The 19208-nt window shown below is 38.4% G+C and overlaps 1 protein-coding gene across 3 annotated transcripts; it reads right to left on the bottom strand.

The window, feature by feature from the left end:
• Window positions 1–949: 949 nt before the first annotated feature.
• Window positions 950–5881, bottom strand: LOC104099925 (F-box/FBD/LRR-repeat protein At1g13570-like). Of its 3 annotated transcripts, none has more exons than XM_009607060.4 (5): window positions 5705–5881; window positions 4060–4921; window positions 3808–3972; window positions 3405–3701; window positions 950–1377 (listed from the first exon to the last, which is right to left on the bottom strand). In XM_009607060.4, the coding sequence occupies exons 2-4, from the start codon at window positions 4897–4899 to the stop codon at window positions 3423–3425; spliced, it is 1284 nt and encodes a 427-aa protein (XP_009605355.1). In that variant the 5' UTR covers window positions 4900–4921; window positions 5705–5881; the 3' UTR covers window positions 950–1377; window positions 3405–3422. The 3 variants fall into 3 exon arrangements, with proteins under 3 accessions (XP_009605355.1, XP_009605356.1, XP_033512937.1); XM_009607061.4 differs by lacking the exon at window positions 950–1377 and adding an exon at window positions 1388–3131; XM_033657046.2 differs by lacking the exon at window positions 950–1377 and having other exon boundaries at window positions 3145–3701; window positions 5705–5880.
• Between the last annotated feature and the right edge of the window lie 13327 nt (window positions 5882–19208).

The raw sequence follows: 19208 nt of genomic DNA, 5'->3' as shown, positions 1-19208 counted from the left end.
AATAGTTACTCGATCAAAATACTGACTTTGAGTATATAATTTATTTAATATATATATAATATTCCCTTCGAATTCACCATAAATTTATTTTTTCTTGCGACTGCCATTCTCAATTTTTTGAAATTCTTAACCTAATTTCTTAATCTTTACTATACCAGGTATATTTTTATTATACCATGAATATCTTTATTATACCGTGTATATAATTACATATGCGCACATAAATAAACAAATGCATATGTACGTTATACCATTATTAAAATGTGTATATAATTATTACACACTTAATAAGAAAATAAAAATCTACAACGTACCCTTCATAATGATATAATATAATTATATATTCATACATAACTAAACAAGTACTAATTTATGATATACCATTATTGTGTCGTATATATAATTTTCTAAATTAACTAACACAAACCTACAATATACCCATAATATACTAATTCACTTAATTGGAAGTTCAAGGAAATGCCTTCAATGGTGCAGATTATTTTGTGTCTTCCTTTGATGGTATGTCTAGTTTTTTGAAGACTAGAGTTTTTTTTCTTTCGGTTTTTGTTGAAAAAACGGAGATCATATGCAAAAGGTTATCCTTGGGGAATTTAATTAGGAGATTTATTGGGATTTCATTGACTACAAGATGGAAACTGCTACTAATATAATATTTTTATTGCCTCATTTGTTATTCAATAAATGATGCTAAGAATATGTAGATATTTTTAAAATCTTGTCTAGTTATAAAAGTGACGGATTCGCAATCAACAAGTAGCTAATTTATATTTAAAGTGAAATGTGAAATTCAGGAACTAGATGAAAGTATTATGCTTAAACTAAAATAATTAACGAATATATATATATATATATATATATATATATATATATATATAATATCAATCAAACATGACAATCCTCTGAGACAAGATGGGAGTTACAATTGTCATTGAAGTGCAATCAAGGGTATAATGTTATACCTTCCCAGGACCATGTATGAATTTTCTTTTTTCTAAGCACGGAAGAATTAGAGCATACTGTTGACATGCCTTTATGTTACTAATATTATAAAGGAAAACCTCGTTATTCGCTAAAAAGTTGACAGACATCTTCTCCACTGTGGAAAGGGATCAAATGAATGAGCTTGAAATGGCAATATTGATAATTCAGAACGTTCCCCTACTTCTAGCCAGAACTTTGCATGTGCAAGCATTATATGTAACTTTTACCTAATAGTTACGGATTTGATAAGTCAATCCCAAGAGGCAAGAACACTGTTCCAAACTATTACAGTATACTAAGATCATCTAGCTGGGGCATGTTCACTATTCTGAACTTTGGAAGCTTGTGGGCTAAAAGAGTTAAAGATATCGTAACCTGTCAGATGAACCACCATTAAAACCATAGTTTACGCAGGAAAAAAAATTATGTACTCAGATGACATAATATTTTTGACACTAACCCTATTAAAAGCCAATTTAAGGTGACTATTCATAGGAATAGTAAAATGGTAATGTAAAAAAAGAGAGTAGGTGGCATGTTACAACTGATTAGCTCATTTCAACAATAGTGTTAAAAAAATCATACAAGCTTAAATTCAACAATTCATGATGCGGTGATCTGCGTTTAAGAGATGAACTTCAATTAAAAGCGTTAAGTACGTTGGAAGAAAATGCTGTGCTTATCTATAATACAAATTAATAATATGTCTAGTTCCTGGAACATCTGATAAAATTTTCTTCTGTTCACTCAAGGAAAAAAAAAAACTTTTTAAATGAAGTAGACTTATCACTGCATGTTCCGCAATGGTCTATGAGTTTGTCGGAGCCTAGGTTCTCTTACATCTCTCATTAGTCGCTTTCAATTCTGAATCAACCATACATTATTATCGAGCTAGGAATCATCTTTACTTATGCAAGGGCCACTTAGACATCTTGGGTCTCTTACATCTCTTATCTTAGCTGTTTGTGTACTGCTTGTCATTAAACTTGCTAAAACTCTTGTTTCAAGATGATTTTGCTTGAGATACTTGATATGTGATGAAAATATCAAAATACTGAAGAATTCTTAGATTATGGCATGTGTAACTTTATTACTTAGGTAATTACTCAAAGAGACCTCTGCTTCTGTCCATCTTAGCTATTTAAAGGAGCATCTACTCACTGACAAGTTAATTTTACATAAGCATTTACCCATCAGGGTTCAACTAAGTTTTGCACGAGTCATATATAGTCGGCATGGTTGTGCACTATCAGCCTGTTTTAGATTTTTAGAGTGTTTGGCAAATAAGAAAACTGCTTTAAAAAGTTAAAAAGGGCTTAAAAAAGTCAAAAGCAATAAGTTGACTGACCCTAACTTCTCCGTTTTGGCTTAAAAGCCATCTTATTTTAACCAATGAAATTACTTACTTGTCCCTTATAACTTTTACTAATCCAAAACTACCCTTATCAAATAAATCCTAAAACATCGAACTACTCCCACTTTCTTCATTTTTTAAGCCTCTGCTCATCTTCTTTCTTCTTCTTCTCCTTCATCTTCACTTGTTCAGTATTTTCACTCAAGTTTTCAGTGGAAATCAATCTTCTTTATATGCTTTTTCTTTGAGGTATGGGAATATCCAGATTATCCCAAACCTGGGATAAGGCTTTGCATTTTTAAAAAAATATGGTAACAATCATTTTGCAAGATTTATGTTTGGTGATGGTCCGCTTATGTAGAAATCGATGTTTGGTAGAATGTTATATAATAAGCAGAGGAAGATGTAGGTTCTTGATTTGTTTTAGGCAATATTTTTGTCTTTTTAACAGAAAAAAATGCTTCTTGTTTACCAAACACTTCAACAACTTTTTTTTAAGTTTCAACACTTTTATCCAAATACGTAACTACTTATTTATAAAACAAGCTTCGGCCTTAAAAGCTGCTTTTAAGCACATCTGCTTAAAAGCTATTTTTTTCCTGCTAATCCAAACGGGCTCTATAAGTGAGGATGGCAAACAGGGCGGGGCCTTTAAGGTTACATAAGCATTTGACCCAAAAGGCATTTTAGAGTCTATAAGTTTGTTTACATTTGACTTCCCATAATAGTAAACTAAACCTACCGAGGCAAACTCCAAAAAGACGGTCAACAGTCACTGCATCAACACATTGTTCATAAGTAAATTTATATTTGACTTTCCATAATAGTAAAGTAAACCTACTAAGCCATACTCCAGAAAGACAGTCAGTGCATTAACACATTGTTCTGCTTAAGATTTCCATGTTTTAATATTAAGCAAGCGCATGCGTGCTGACTTTAAGCCTCACCTGCAACCTAATTTAACCAATGTATCTATCTCTTTACCGTAGCATATTACATAACCAATAGCACTCAAATAATTCAAATAGAGGTAGCTCGGAGATCATACCAGATTAACATTTCCAACTTAAAAGATGACTTCTGCTCGAGGTGATGACCTTCCGAATTTCGTAACCTGTTTCATTATATCGATCAATGTTTCCTTAGATAATGTGCAAGTCTCAATAATCATTGTTTCCAACACCGGAGACTTGGCCAACAGAAGCTTGATCAATTCAATCTCAGGCTTTGTGCCACTAATTGCTTTCAGTTTAACTTTGGTAAGGTGATTCAACTTTATGTCAGAATAGTATTCAGCTTCCAAAAATTCCTGAGCAGGAAGTTCATCTCCTTTGTCATTAAATGCCTGAAGAAAGATCACAAAATGAGGAAAAGAACATAATAAACTAGAACATACAGCGAGAGGAAAACAAAGGAAAAGGAGGAATTAAGTCAAGGTAGTTGTTTCAAACCTCAATTTCAATTTCTTCTAAATATGGGGAGCTTCTAATCAAGCAAAGAAGACAGCAAACTTCATCAAATCCACTTAGACAAATATCAAACAGGTAAAGCTGTCGAAGACAGAGAAGAGGCATGGGAAGCCTTACTGGGATTTCATCTAGTCCTGCTATCATGGCCTTCCAAGGAAAATACTAAAGTCAGGGCAGCAGAAACATGGTGTGTGAAAGAACATGATAAATATTATTAGTTCCATTCACTTTTACCTTGATAATACATATATCCAAGCGGAGATCCTTAACAGCAGACAAGGAACCAAAAAACTCGGCAAAATCACATTTTCCTCTCTCCACAGAAGATACATGATCTAAAGGATGTCCAGTCGCTATTGCAACATCAGCAAGAAGAGTGGTATTCTTGAAACATAAAGAATTTATTTTGCTTCCAAAGTAAAAGTATCTTAATTGAGGAGCATTGACTTCGATAAAGTTCAAGGGGTCTGAGATTTCCAGCTCCAGACCCTCGAGAAGTGGGCAACAAGAGATTAAATTCTCAAGCGATTTGGCAGAAATAGTGACGTTAAACAATTTCAGGCAAATTAGCCTACTAAATTCTTCAAAGGAAGGTGATGGATTGATTAGACAATGGTGAAGAACCAAATACCTCATCTTTGAACACGTGAAAACTGCAGAGGGCAATTTGTATTTTTCACCCTCCGGAAGTTCAAGAACGAGAGACTCGACCCCATTCTTTGACAGGAAAAACATCAAGTTGTCAATCTCAGGGCAGTCTTTCAGATCAGGAATGGAGATTATACACTTAGTAATTGGTCCTTGATGAAGTGACAAGAGCTGATAGAGAATCACTACAAATTTAACTCTAGGAGTTGATATGTTTTGCTTGGTTTCTTTCCACAGTGTGTGATCTAGTGTTAGTTTTGGAAGTTTGACCCAGTTATACCGCCATTTCCTGGACAAGATACTAGTCCTAACAGCATCTCGCAGGGGCAAACACATTAAAATGGCATTAATCACATCGCCTGGAAGGTTGCTAATTATATCAGAAGATTTTCGGCCTGACACTTCCGTGATATTTGATTCCATCATTCTTGGGAATCAATAGAGGAATCTGGAGACAATAGAAGCAATAATTATAAAGCAAGGAACATTCAAACCATACTGGAATAACATGTTGCAACTTTTAGAAGCAAAACCAGGGTAGCAACCAATAGAAATTATTTCCTTTCCTAAATATAGTTATAACAATAACACTACTCATTTCTTTTAATTAAGCACATACATGAACCTATCCATAAATGTTTTTCAGACAAGTTGGATCAAATGATTAATGGCCCGGATTAACAAAGAAAATAAATCTTGACTACATCATATAATGCTTTCCAGATGACAAACTAGCATATTTTACTAATAAATCTGCGCCAAATTTTTACACATACATGGAGCAAAGAACTGAGTCAAAAATTTAATTGCAATACCAAGCTAAAGAATTAGCTATAAGAGAGTTTTGTTCATGTTTAGGTGTTTTTATAAATAGATTGCTAATACACAATTCATATACCACTATAACATAAATAATACACATAATACATATATTACTGCATAAAGTTTATTCTGAAAGCTCATACATCAAATCAGATTGCCGACCTAATAAAACTGAAAATTCTATCATACCAATAATAAATAAATAAATAAAAATTGAACGTTATTTACAGAGAGAATCACTTTCAAACTCTGTTAGACCATGAATTGAGAAATTTGAAAATAAAAGACGAAAAAAATTACACCAGAAGCCTTATGTTCACAATTGTACTATTGCTTAAACATGAAATTCTACGAATGGAAACCAGACAGAGAGGAAAATATCTAAACGCAAGGGAAAAGTAGAACATACCGATTTTGATTCTGTCCGAGAGGGAACTTGAGGAGTTCGCTATAAGAGGAGCAGATTTGCATAAACGAGGGTTTGGCGCGATTTAAGGCAGAAAACAGTGAGAATTGGCGCTCATTTGCTTGTTTTCCTTCCAATACACTAGAAATTAAGTTGGGCTTGGGCCTAAGTTTTTACATTTAAATGAGTGAGGGATTTGCAAGAATAGCGTAGTTTCACGCCAGTATTTCTTGACCGGGCCTCTGATCTTATCTTGCCTGGTGATTTGCAAGAATGGCCTTCGAAGCAGGTAATCTTTATTTTTTTAACGGGCGAACTTCAACTTTAACAAGTGTTGCCCCTCATTTGCCACATCAGCAATACTTTTGACTTATGACCTTAAAAGTTTGCCCATGGGACAAGCGAGAATTAAAATATTAAGAGTAAGACCATCAATTTTCAAGGTCATTAAGCCTGTTTGGCCAAGCTTCTCAAAAAGCTAAAAGTATTTTTTTTCCCCTCAAAAGCACCTTTTTTCCTAACTTGAGGTGTTTGCCCAAGTTTTTTTTGGAAAAAAAAGCAGTTTCTGAGAAGCCGAAAAAAATAGCTTCTTCCCAAAAGCAGAAGCAGTTTTCCTACTAAAAATACCCTTAAATACCCTAAGGGTGAATGATTTTATATTTGTTGAATGATTTTTATTATATTTAACTTATATTAAAATAATTAAGTACTTTTAAATTTTATTTTTATATTTTGCTCAAATAAAATAAAAAAATTTAATTATTGCCTGTAATAACAAATTTTTAAGATTATTTATTTACTTATAATATTAACTATTAAGTAAATATATTTATGTCCTTATTCGTAATTTGATACTTAAAAGTACTTTCTGAAAAGCTTGGCCAAATACTAATTATTGCTCAAAAGTACTTTTCAGAGTTATTAGCCAAACACAAACTGCTTCTCTTTAATAGTACTTTTTTCAAAAGCAATTTTGAAAAAAACACTTCTCAAAATAAGCTTATTTCTCCAGCTTGGCAAAACAGTATTTTGCCATGCATCTTCTCTGGCCCTCTTCATATTCTCGCCTATTTGAATTCTAGCCAGAACTTCGCATGTACAAGTAGAGTTGTTCAAAATCGAACCGTAACCGTTAACCGAACCGAAAAAATAACTTATTGACTTATTGGTATCGGGTTATCAAGATAACGGTTGGTGAATAGATTGAGATTTTATAATTAACAGCCTAACGGTTTGGGGGTGGATTACTCAATTTCCTTATTGGATAAACCGTTAACCCGTTAAAAAATTTTATATTTATACTTTTACCCATGTATATAATAAAGTAATTTTGAAACCCTAAGGTACTCTTTCTTGAATTCCCAACTATTATTTTCCCTTTCTTTTGCTATCAAAACATGCTATATTTACAGTATATTGAAAAGCAGGTACTCGAAATGATGTGTGTTAAGAAGTTACGTGCATCTCTCTCTTTCTTTCTTTCTTTCTTCTTCTGTTGTTGGCATACATATTCCTTGATCGTGTCCTCAAGAGTAAGGGATAAAAGGTACTTCATTTAGTGCTTTTTAATATAGCGGTAGTAATTAAATCTGACAACTTACGGAAAAATATTCTTAACTTTGCAACCAAAAGAACTAAGGTTCAAAAATTTTCTATTTGATTTAGCAGATAAACAACCCGATAATCGCCTGATAATCGTTAATCCGATACCAATCCACCCATTGTCTTATTGGATGGTTAGCGGATTACTACATTTATAATCCGATAACTTATAAGTCAGAACCGTTAAACGTAATAATCCGTCCAATCCGCCCGATAATCACTCATCGTACAAGACAGGCATTATATCAGTTGGATGTATCATCACTACATATTCCGCATTCCGCAATGTGTATGAGTTTGTCGGAGCCTCGCCTCTCTTACGCATCTATTATTAGTCGCTTTCAATCTGAATCCACTTAAACACAGCATGCCTCCCTCTGATCAAATTTTCCTCGAAATTTTGTTATTAATAACTTTTAGTCTAAGATGCACTTGAATACTAATGATACTAATATATACTCCCTCTATTTCAAAAAGGTTGCTCTTTGATCACATTTTTCTTATATATTATATAAATATTTTGAATTGTAAATTATTATGACTTATAATGCTTTTTATGTAGTTTCCGAAAATATAAATTTTATTTTCCAAAATTTGAAGAATTTATGTCCAATTTCACAGTTAAAGTTAAGTATTTTGACCCTCATATTTTGAACTACATCAATCTTTTTGAAACATATGGAGTAATTAATATTGATGGAGACACAATTTTATATTTGTGACTTTTCAAAAGGTCGCAAGCTTTTCTCTTTATTTTTTTTCACCTTTTTGCTAGAGTACTAAGATCAATTAAATGAAAAGTAGATGAACGGTGTGCCTTAATTCCCCGACATCTTATGAAAAAGAGCATTCTTTTTATTATGACAACAATTAGTAGTAATATACAAAAAAAATCTTCCTATTAACCACATGTAATAAAAACTTTAACCGAGGAAAGTTTACTAGTAGTTGATATTTATGCCCGGAAGATCTTTTTGAGAAATTTTCAGAAATCACTATTGTTTAGTGGCTATTAACTTCCTATAGTATAACGGTCCAATCGGTCATTTTGAGTATTATAACCCCGTTTCCCTATTTACTGCTCAATTTATGCCTTACAATTAAATTATGACTTACCGGGTTAGTTGGTTCGAGTCCAGAAGGAATTCGGAGTGAAATGAGACACTTAGTCTCATAATTGAAAATTTTAAGATAGAAAAGTTGTCCGGATGTGGACTTAGGTATAAACGACCTCGGATCTGAAATTTTATGATTCCAATATCTCCGTATGGTGATTTTGGGCTTAGGAGCATGTCTGAAATTTTTTTTGGAGGTCCGTAGAGGAATTAGGCTTGAAATGCCGAAAGTTAAAATTTTGGGAAGTTAGACCGGGGGTTGACTTTTTGGTATCGGAGTTGAAATCTGATTCTGAAAATTTTAATAGGTCTGTTATGTCATTTATGACTTGTGTGCAAAATTTGAGGTTAATCAGACGAGATTTGATAGGTTTCGGCGTTGTTTGTAGAAATGAAAAGTTTCAAAGTTCATTAGGCTTGAATCTATGTGTGATTCGTGTTTTTATTGTTGTTGGATGTGATTTGAAGACTCGACTAAGTTCGTATGATATTTTAGGACTTGTTGGTATATTTGATTGAGGTCCCGAGGGCCTCGGGTGAGTTTCGGATGGTTAACGGATCAAAAAGTGGACAAAAATAATTGCTGCAATTTTCTTTTGCTGCATATTCCTTCGCCCAAAATCGAGCCCAGAAGCGAGCCCAGAATCTCTCCGGATCGAAGCCACGATCGAAGGCGGGATCGAAGACCAGGGTCGAGGGCCATGATCGAGGGCCCAGGATCGATGCCACGATCGAAGGCCAGGGTCGAGAGCCATGATCGAGGGTCAGAATCGAGGCCCGGGATCGAGGCCCAGGATCGAGGCAGGATCGCGGGCTGTCTAGGTAGAATTATAAAGTAGGGGACTTCGTCCCATTCGTCATTTTTGACAAATTGAAGCTTGAGGAGAGGCGATTTTTGAAAGATTTTCCAGGAAAACTTGAGGTAAGTCCCTTGTGATCATTTCTACTCCATAATATTAAATTATCATCGAATAATCCGACTAGATTACATGGTTTTGAGGTGTAAATCGGAGATTTGAACTTAGAAATTTGGAAATAAGATTTGTAGATTTGAGAGTCGAGTTGAGGTCGGATTTTGGTAAAAATTGGTATGGGTAGACTCGTGGTTGAATGGGCTTTCGGATTTTATAACTTTTGTCGGATTCCGAGATGTGAGCCCCACGGGCGATTTTTGAGCTAAATTTCAGAATTTTATGAAAAATTAGTATTTTCTTATGAAATTAATTCCAATAAAATTTATTGACTGAAACGAATTATTGTGGCTAGATTCGAGGCATCCGGAGGTCAATTTGCGAGGTAAAGACATAGCAGAGTAAAGAATTTCATGTTTTGAGGTAAGTAACAGTTATAAATCTGGTCCTGAGGGTATGAAACCCCGGACTCTGTATCATGTGTTTATTTTGGAGGTGACGCACATGCTTGGTGACGAGCGTGTGGGCATGCACCTAGGGGATTGTGACTTGGTCTGTCCCGTGGAAACTGTCAAGTTGAATAACTTGCTGTTAGCTATGTGCTCTCTATGTGTCGTGGAAATTTGACTATAAGTCATGTTAGAAACCATGTTTAGGCTATATTTTGGTATTGTTGGGACCCATAAAGGTCGTGTACATGTTGAACTATCTGCTTAATAGCTATTTTGTACTCAGTCACAGTTTACTTGATTATTTTATCACAGTCTCTATTGTTCATTATTGATGCATCATATCATTGTTGTTTGGGCTGATTTCATGATTGTTGAGAGCCCGAGAGACTGGAGAGATTTATGACTGAGCGAGGCCGAGGCCCGATTGTGAGATATTATACTAAAGCACGTAAGTTGTCTGTGTAGCACGTGAGTTGTCCGTGCAAATCCAGATATTATACTATAGCACGTGAGTTGTCCGTGTAGCACGTGAGTTATCCGTGTGGATCCAGATATTATACTATAGCACGTGAATTATCCGTGCAATACGTGAGTTATCCGTGCGGATCCAGATATTGATACTATAGCATGTGAGTTGTCCGTGCGGATTATAGCGCTTGGGTTGTAGGAGCCCCTCCGGAGTCTGTACACCCCTAGTGAGCTCGGGTACCCATTGAGTGTGAGTGCTGAGGGCTGAGAACAGAGTGGTTGAGCTGTTGTGATGAGTTAAGTGACTGTTTCCCTGAGAGGCTGTACTTGCTTTTCATTTGTTGTTATACTTAGTTGCTATCTGTCATTGTTGTGAAATTCTCTGAAAGATTTTATATGTGGCTTACTGTATAAAATTGATTTGACTTAAACTGCTGGATTTGAAAGCATGTCTATTCCTTGTTTGGAATTACTGATAGTGAACTATAACTGTGTAGCTCGTCACTATCTCCAGTTCTTTATTTATTATTGTTACTTAGTGAGTTGGTTGTACTCAACTACACCCTACACTTTGTGTGCAGATTCAGGTATTCCCGGCCATAGCGGGTGTTAATTTCTTTCGCACAGTTGATATTCCGGAGATTCAGAGGTAGCTGCCGTGTTTCGCAGACCTTGCCTCTCCTTCCCTATCTCCTTAATTACTGCAATTGGTCTCAGACTATTATGGACCGTATTTTCCAGACTTATATTCATATTAGATGCTCATGTACTCAGTGACACCGGGTTTTGGGAGTGTTTATATATGTATTTGTGAGTTTTTCTTCCGCTAAATTTAGATATTATGTTTTTCAAACTTAACAGATATGGTGGTTTATTGAGATTGTCGGCTTGCCTAGTATTGAGATAGGCGCCATCACGACGGGTGATATTTTGGGTCGTGACAAGTTGGTATCAGAGCCTAGGTTACATAGGTCTCACGAGTCATGAGCAGGTTTCGTAGAGTCTTGCGGATCGGTATGGAGACGTCTGTACTTATCTGCGAGAGGCTGCAGAACCCTTAGGAAAATTTCACTTTCTTGTATTCTGTCGTGCGAATTTCTTGATTCCGGAAACTAAATTTCTGTTATTCTATTCTCCCAGAGATGGTGAGGACACGTACTACCAGATCGGACGACCAGCCACTAGTGCCACCAGTTAGGACTACGAGAGGTCGGGGCCGTGGTAGAGGCCGGGGCCAAGGTAGAGGTCGAGGTATAGCTCGTGCAGCAGTTGGAGCAGCACCTGTAGTACCACCAGTTGCTCCAGCTCAGGAGCAGATTCCGGATACAGTTGAGCCGGCGGGACCAGCTCAGGCACCAACTACACCTATTGTGATTCCAGGCCTTCAGGAGGCTCTGGCCTATATATTGACAGTTTGTACTGGTCTTGCTCAGGTGGTTTCGGCTCAGGCCGCACCTGCCACTTCTCAGGCCGGGGGAGGTACTCATACCCTTGTTGCCCGTACTCCAGACCAGGTAGTACAGGGACTTCAGATACCGCGGGCACTACCAGCCCAGCCAGTTGCAGCTGCTCAGACCCCGGTAGTTCCTATTATGGCAGATGATGAGTAGAGGAGACTTGAGAGGTTTGAGAGGCTTCGAGCTCCACCATTTAGTTGTACTGAGTCATAGGATGCTCAAGGTTTTCTGGATAGGTATTAGTGGATGCTTCAGACAGCGGGTATTCTGGAGACCAGTGGGGTCTCGTTCACTACTTTTCAGTTTTCTGGGCTGCCTTCAGATGGTGGGAGGCTTATGAGAGGCGCAGACCAGTTGGTGCAGTACCACTTACATGGAAGGAATTCTCCGTTCTTTTTTTGGAGAAGTTCATGCCACGGTCTTGCAGAGAGGAGCTGCGTAGACAGTTTGAGCAGTTACGTCAGGATGGCATGTTTGTGACACAGTACGAGATGAGATTTTCTGAGTTGGCTCGTCACGCAGTCTGGTTGGTTCCCACTGATAGGGAGAGTATTAGGAGGTTCATTGATGGCCTCACATATCATCTGCGGTTACTTATAACTAGGGAGAGGGTGTCTGTTGCTACTTTTGATGAGATTGTTGACATTGCTCGGCAAATAGAGATGGTTCGTAGACAGGAACATGGAGAAAGGGAGGCTAAGAGGCCTCATGGTCCAGGTGATTACAACGGTGTTCCTTCGGGGGGTCAGTTTTACCGTGGTAGGGGTCGTTCTTACAGACACGCTCAGATGGGTCGTCCAGCTCGTCGTGGTGCATCAGCTAGCCACAACTCTTACAGTGCTCACTCAGGCCAGTCTTTATTCAGTTCACTACCGGCATATAGTTCTCATCATGCCTCGTCCGCTCAGGCTTTTGCAGGTAATTCCTCGGATTATCCGGAGCAGTAGTTCCGTTAGAGGAGGGGTTGTTTCGAGTGCGGAGAATTTGGTCATTTCAAGAGAGAGTGTCCTAAGCTGTTGATTGGGGATCCAAAGCAAAGTCCTCGACTGACGGCACCAGCACCAGCAGTTCCACCACCCGCCCAGCCAGCACGGGGTGGGGGTCAGGCAGCTAGGGGTCACCCAAGAGGGGGAGGCCGATCATGTGGCGGGCAGGCTCGATTATATGCTTTTCTTGACAGGCCAGATGTTGTTGCCTCAGATGCAGTGATCACAAGTATTGTTTCAGTATGCCACAGGGAGGCTTCTATATTATTTGACCCTGGTTCTACTTATTCATATGTATCATCGTATTTTGCTCATTATCTGGATATGCCCTATGAGTCCTTAGTTTCACCTGTTTGTGTATCTACACCAGTGGGCGATATTATTACTATGTACCATGTGTATCGGTCGTGTGTAGTAACTATTGGGGAACTGAAGACTAGATTTGATCTCTTATTACTCGGTATGGTTGGTTTCGATGTAATCCTGGGTATGAATTGGTTGTCTCCATATTTTGCTATTCTGGATTGTCACGCAAAAACTGTGACGTCGACGATGCGGGGGTTGCCAAAGGTTGAATGGAGATGTTCTCTAGAATTTGTTCCTAGCAGGGTAATTTCTTATTTGAAGGCCCAACGTATGGTTGGAAAGGGATGCTTGTCATATTTGGCCTCTGTGAGAGATGTTGATGCAAATACTCCTATTATTGATTCAGTACCGGTCGTGCGAGACTTTCTAGATGTATTTCCTACAGACCTGCCGGGTATGCCACCCGACAGGAATATTGATTTCGGTATTGACTTGGTGCAGGGCACTCAACCCATTTCTATTCCTCCGTATCATATGGCACCAGCTGAGTTAAAAAAATTAAAAGAGCAACTTCAGGAACTCCTTGAAAAAGGTTTTATTATGCCTAGTGTGTCACCTTGGGGTGGACCGGTTCTGTTTGTGAAGAAGAAAGATGGTACTATGCAAATATGCATCGATTATAGATAGTTGAACAAAGTTACAATCAAAAATAAATATCATTTGCCGCATATTGATGACTTATTTGACCAGCTTCAGGGAGTGAGAGTGTTCTCCAAAATTGATTTGAGGTCTAGGTATCACCAGTTAAAAATTCGATATTCAGATATTCTAAAGACGACATTCAGGACTCGTTATGGCCACTATGAATTTCTTGTGATGTTTTTTGGGCTAACCAATGCCCCAACAACATTTATGCATTTGATGAATAGTGTATTCCAACCATATCTTGATTTATTTGTCGTAGTATTTATTGATGATATTCTGGTGTACTCACGTAGCCAGGAGGAGCATGCACAACACTTGGGTCTTGTATTATAGAGGCTGAGAGAGGAGTGACTTTATGCCAAATTCTCTAAGTGTGAGTTCTATCTTAGTTCAGTGGCATTCTTGGGACATATAGTATCTAGTGAAGGAATTAAGGTGGATCCGTAGAAAATAGAGGTAGTTCAGAATTGGCCCAGGCCATCTTCAGTTACTGAGATTCGGAGTTTTCTCGGCTTGGCCGGTTATTATCGTCGTTTCGTGGAAGGATTCTCGTCTATTGCATCGCCTATGACTAAATTGACCCAGAAAGGTGCCTCGTTCAGGTGGTCAGATGAGTATGAGGAGATCTTTCAGAAGCTCAAGACAGCTTTGACTACAACTCCAATATTGGTGTTGCCTACAGGTTTAGAGTCTTATACTGTGTATTGTAACGCGTCGCGTATTAGTCTCGGCGCAGTACTTATGCAAGACAGTAGGATGATTTCCTATGCATCCAGACAATTAAAGGCACATGAGAAGAATTATCCGGTCCACGACCTTGAGTTAGCAGCTATTATTCATGCCTTGAAAATTTGGCGGCATTACTTGTACGGTGTCTAGTGTGAGGTATATACCGATCACCGGAGTCTATAACATTTGTTTTAATAGAAGGTTCTTAATTTGCAGCAGCGAAGGTGGTTAGAGTTGCTTAAGTATTATGATATCTCCATTCTCTATCATCCCGAAAAGGCCAATGTAGTGGCCGATACCTTGAGTTATAAGGCGGAGAGTTTGGGTAGTTTAACATACTTACCGGTAGCTGAAAGGCCTTTAGTATTGCATGCTCTGGCCTTGGCCAACCAGTTTGTTAGATTGGATGTTTCCGAGCCGAATCGAGTTTTGCTTTTATGGTTTCTCAGTATTCTTTATATGATCGCATAAGAGAACGCCAATATGATGATCCATATCCGCTTGTCCTTAAGGACACGGTTCACCACGGTGATGCCAAGGAAGTCACTATTGGAAATGACAGTGTATTACGGATGTAGGGCGGGCTATGTGTGCCTAATGTAGATGGTTTTCGTGAGCTGATTCTCTATGAAGCTCACATTTAGCGGTACTCTATTCATCCAGGCGCCACGAAGATGTATCAGGATTTGAGGCAGCACTATTGGTGGAGGTGAATGAAGAAAGATATAGTTGGATTTGTAGCTCGGTGTTTAAATTGTCAACAGGTAAAGTACGAGCATCAGAGACCAGGTGGATTACTACAGAGACTTGAAATTCCGAAGTGGAAGTGGGAACGTATTACCATGGACTTCGTAGTTGGGCTCCCACGGACTTTGAGAAAGTTTGATGTTGTTTGGGTGATAGTAGATCGGTTGACCAAATCTGCGCATTTTATTCTAGTTGGTACTAATTATTCTTCGGAGCGGTTAGCTGGGATTTATATTCGCGAGATTGTTCGCCTACACGGTGTGCCAGTGTCCATCATTTCAGATCGGGGCACGCAGATTACATCACAGTTTTGGAGAGTAGTGCAGCGAGAATTGGGCATACAAGTTCAGTTGAGTACAATATTTCACCCTCAGACGGATGGACAGTCTGAGCGCACTATTCAAATATTGGAGGATATGTTACGCGCTTGTGTCATTGATTGTGGGGGGTTCTTGGGATCAATTTCTGCCACTCGCGGAGTTTACTTACAATAACAGCTAACAGTTGAGTATTTAGATGGCTCTGTATGATGCTTTGTATGGGAGACGGTGCCGTTCTTCGGTGGGTTGATTTGAGCCGGGTGAGGCTAGGCTATTGGGTACTGACTTGGTTCAGGATGCTTTAGAGAAGGTCAAAGTGATTCAGGAATGGCTTCGCATGGCGCAGTCTAGACAAAAAGAGTTATGCTAACAGGAAGGTTCGTGATGTTGTTCACATGTTTGGAGAGAAGGTTCTACTCAAGATTTCACCCCTGAAGGGTGTGTTGAGGTTCGGGAAGAAGGGCAAGTTGAGCCCTCGGTATATTGGGCCTTTTGAAATAATTAAGAAAATTGGAAAGGTGGCTTATGAACTTGCCTTACCACCTAGTATATCTGGTGTTCATCCAGTGTTCCATGTATCCATGCTCCGAAAATATGTCGGGGATCCGTCTCACATTCTAGATTTCAGTACAGTACAAATGGACGGTAATTTGACTTATGATGTGGAATCGGTGACTATTTTAGACTGGCAGGTTCGAAAGCTGAGGTCAAAGAGCATAACATCAGTGAAGGTGCAGTGGAGAGGCTAGCCAGTCAGAGAAGCTACTTGGGAGATTGAGCAGGAGATGCGGAGCAAATATCCACACTTATTTGAGACTCCAGATATTATTCTAAACTAGTTCGAGGACGAACGTTTCTTTAAGATGGGGAGAATGTAACGATCCAGCTGATCGTTTTGTGTATTATAATCATGTTCTCCCATTTATTTCTCAATTTATTCCTTACAATTAAATTATGACTTACCGGTTTAGTTGATTCGGGTCCGGAAGGAATTCGAAGTGAAATGAGACACTTAGTCTCATAATTAAAAATTTAAGATAGAAAAGTTGTCCGGATGTGGACTTAGGTGTAAACCACCTCGGATCTGAAATTTTATAGTTCCAATAGTTCCGTATGGTGATTTTGGGCTTAGGAGTGTGTCCGAAAATTTCTTTGGAGGTCTATAGAGAAATTAGGCTTGAAATGTCGAAAGTTGAATTTTTGGTAAGTTTGACCGGGGGATTGACTTTTTAATATCGGGGTCAAAATCCGATTCTGAAAATTTTAATAGGTCTGTTATGTCATTTATGACTTGTGTGCAAAATTTGAGGTTAATCGGACGTGATTTGATAAGTTTCGGTATTGTTTGTAGAAATAGAAGATTTCAAAGTTCATTAGGCTTGAATCTATGTGTGATTCGTGTTTTTAGTGTTGTTGGATGTGATTTGAAGACTCAACTAAGTTCGTATGATGTTTCAGGACTTGTTGGTATATTTAGTTGAGGTCCCGAGGGCCACGCGTGAGTTTCGAATGGTTAACGGTTCAAAAAATGGACAAAATAGCTACTGCAATTTCCTTTTGTTGCAAATTCCTTCGCCCAAAATCGAACCCAGAAGCGAGCCCAGAATCTCTCAGGATCGAGGGCCCATGATCGAAGGCCAGGGTCGAGGGCCATGATCGAGGGCCCAGGATCGAAGGCAAGATCGAAAGCCAAAGTCGAGGGCCATGATCGAGGGTCAGAATTGAGGCCCTGGATCGAGGAACACGATCGAAGGCCCAGGATCGAGGCAGGATCGAGGGCTATCTAGGCAGAATTATAAAGCAGGGGACTTCGTCCCATTCGCCATTTTTGACAAATTGGAGCTTGTGGAGAGGCGATTTTTGATAGATTTTCTAGAAAAACTTGAGGTAAGTCCCTTGTGATCATTTCTACTCCATAATATTGAATTATCATCGAATAATCCGACTAGATTACATGATTTTGAGGTGTAAATAAGACATTTGAACTTAGAAATTAGGAAATAAGATTTGTAGATTTGAGGGTCGAGTTGAGGTCGGATTTTGGTAAAATTGGTATGGGTAGACTCATGATTGAATGAGCTTTTGGATTTTGTAACTTTTGTCGGGTTCCGAGATGTGGGCCCCACATGCGATTTTTGAGCTAAATTTCAGATTTTTATGAAAATTTAGTATTTTATTATGAAATTAATTTCAATAAATTTTATTGACTGAAATAAATTATTGTGGCTAGATTCGAAGCATCTGGAGGCCGATTTGCGAGGCAAAGGCAAAGCAGAGTAAAGAATTTCTCGTTTTGAGGTAAGTAACAGTTATAAATCTGGTCTTGAGGGTATGAAACCCCAGACTCTGTATCATGTGATTATTTTGGAGGTGACGCACATGCTTGGTGACAGGCGTGTGGGCATGCACCGAGGGAATTGTGACTTGGTCCGTCCCGTAGAAACTGTTAAGTTGAATAACTTGTTGTTAGCTATGTGCTCTCTATGCGTTGTGGAAATTTGACTGTAAGTCATGTTAGAAACCATGTTTAGGCTATATGTTGGTACTGTTGGGACCCACAGAGGTCGTGTACATGTTGAACTATCTGCTTAATTGATGTTTTGTACTGAGTAACAGTTTGCTTGATTATTTTATCCCAATCTCTATTGTTCATTATTGATGCATCATATCATTGTTATTTGGGCTAATTTCATGATTGTTGAGAGCCCGAGAGACTGGGGAGATTTATGACTAAGCGAGGACGATGACCTGATTGTGAGATATTATACTATAGCATGTGAGTTATCCGTGTAACACGTGAGTTGTCTGTACGGATCGAGATATTATACTATAGCACGTGAGTTATCCGTGCAGTACGTGAGTTGTCCGTGCAGATCCAGATATTATATTATAGCACGTGAGTTGTCCGTGCAGCACGTGAGTTGTCTGTGCGGATCCAGATATTGATACCATAGCATGTGAGTTGTCCGTGCGGATTATAGCGCTTGGATTGTAGGAGCCCCTCCGTAGTCTGTACACCTCGAGTGAGCGTGGGTACCCATTGAGTATGAGTGCCGAGGGCTGAGAGCCGAGTGGTTGAGCTGTTGTGACGAGTTAAGTGACTGTTGACCTGAGAGGCTGTACTTATTTTTCATTTATTGTTGTGCTTAGTTGCTATCTGTCATTGTTGTGAAATTCTCTGAAAGATTTTATATCTGGATTACATGAACTTAAACTGTATAAAATTGATTTGACTTAAATTGTTGGATTTGAAAGCATGTCTATTCCTTGTTGAATTAGTGAAAGTGAACTATAACTGTATAGTTTGTCACTATCTTTAGTTCTTTATTTATTATTGTTACTTACTGAGTTGGTTGTACTCATACTATACCCTGCACTTCGTGTGCAGATTCAGGTGTTCTCGGCCATAACGGGTGTTGATTTCTTTCGCACAGTTGATATTCCGGAGATTCAGAGGTAGCTGCCGTATTTCGCAGACTTTCCCTCTCCTTCCCTATCTCCTTAATTACTGCATTTGGTCTCAGACTATTATGGACCGTATTTTCCAGACTTATATTCATATTAGATGCTCATGTACTTAGTGACACCGGATTTTGGGAGTGTTTATATATGTATTTGTGAGTTTTTCTTCCGCTAAATTTAGATATTATGTTTTTGAAACTTAAAAGATATGGTGGTTTATTGAGATTGTCGGCTTGCCTAGTATTGA

The sequence above is a fragment of the Nicotiana tomentosiformis genome, chromosome 4 (assembly GCF_000390325.3).
Source record: "Nicotiana tomentosiformis chromosome 4, ASM39032v3, whole genome shotgun sequence".
In the NCBI taxonomy this organism is placed as follows: domain Eukaryota; kingdom Viridiplantae; phylum Streptophyta; class Magnoliopsida; order Solanales; family Solanaceae; genus Nicotiana; species Nicotiana tomentosiformis.
This window is presented reverse-complemented; position numbering and strand designations above follow the sequence as displayed.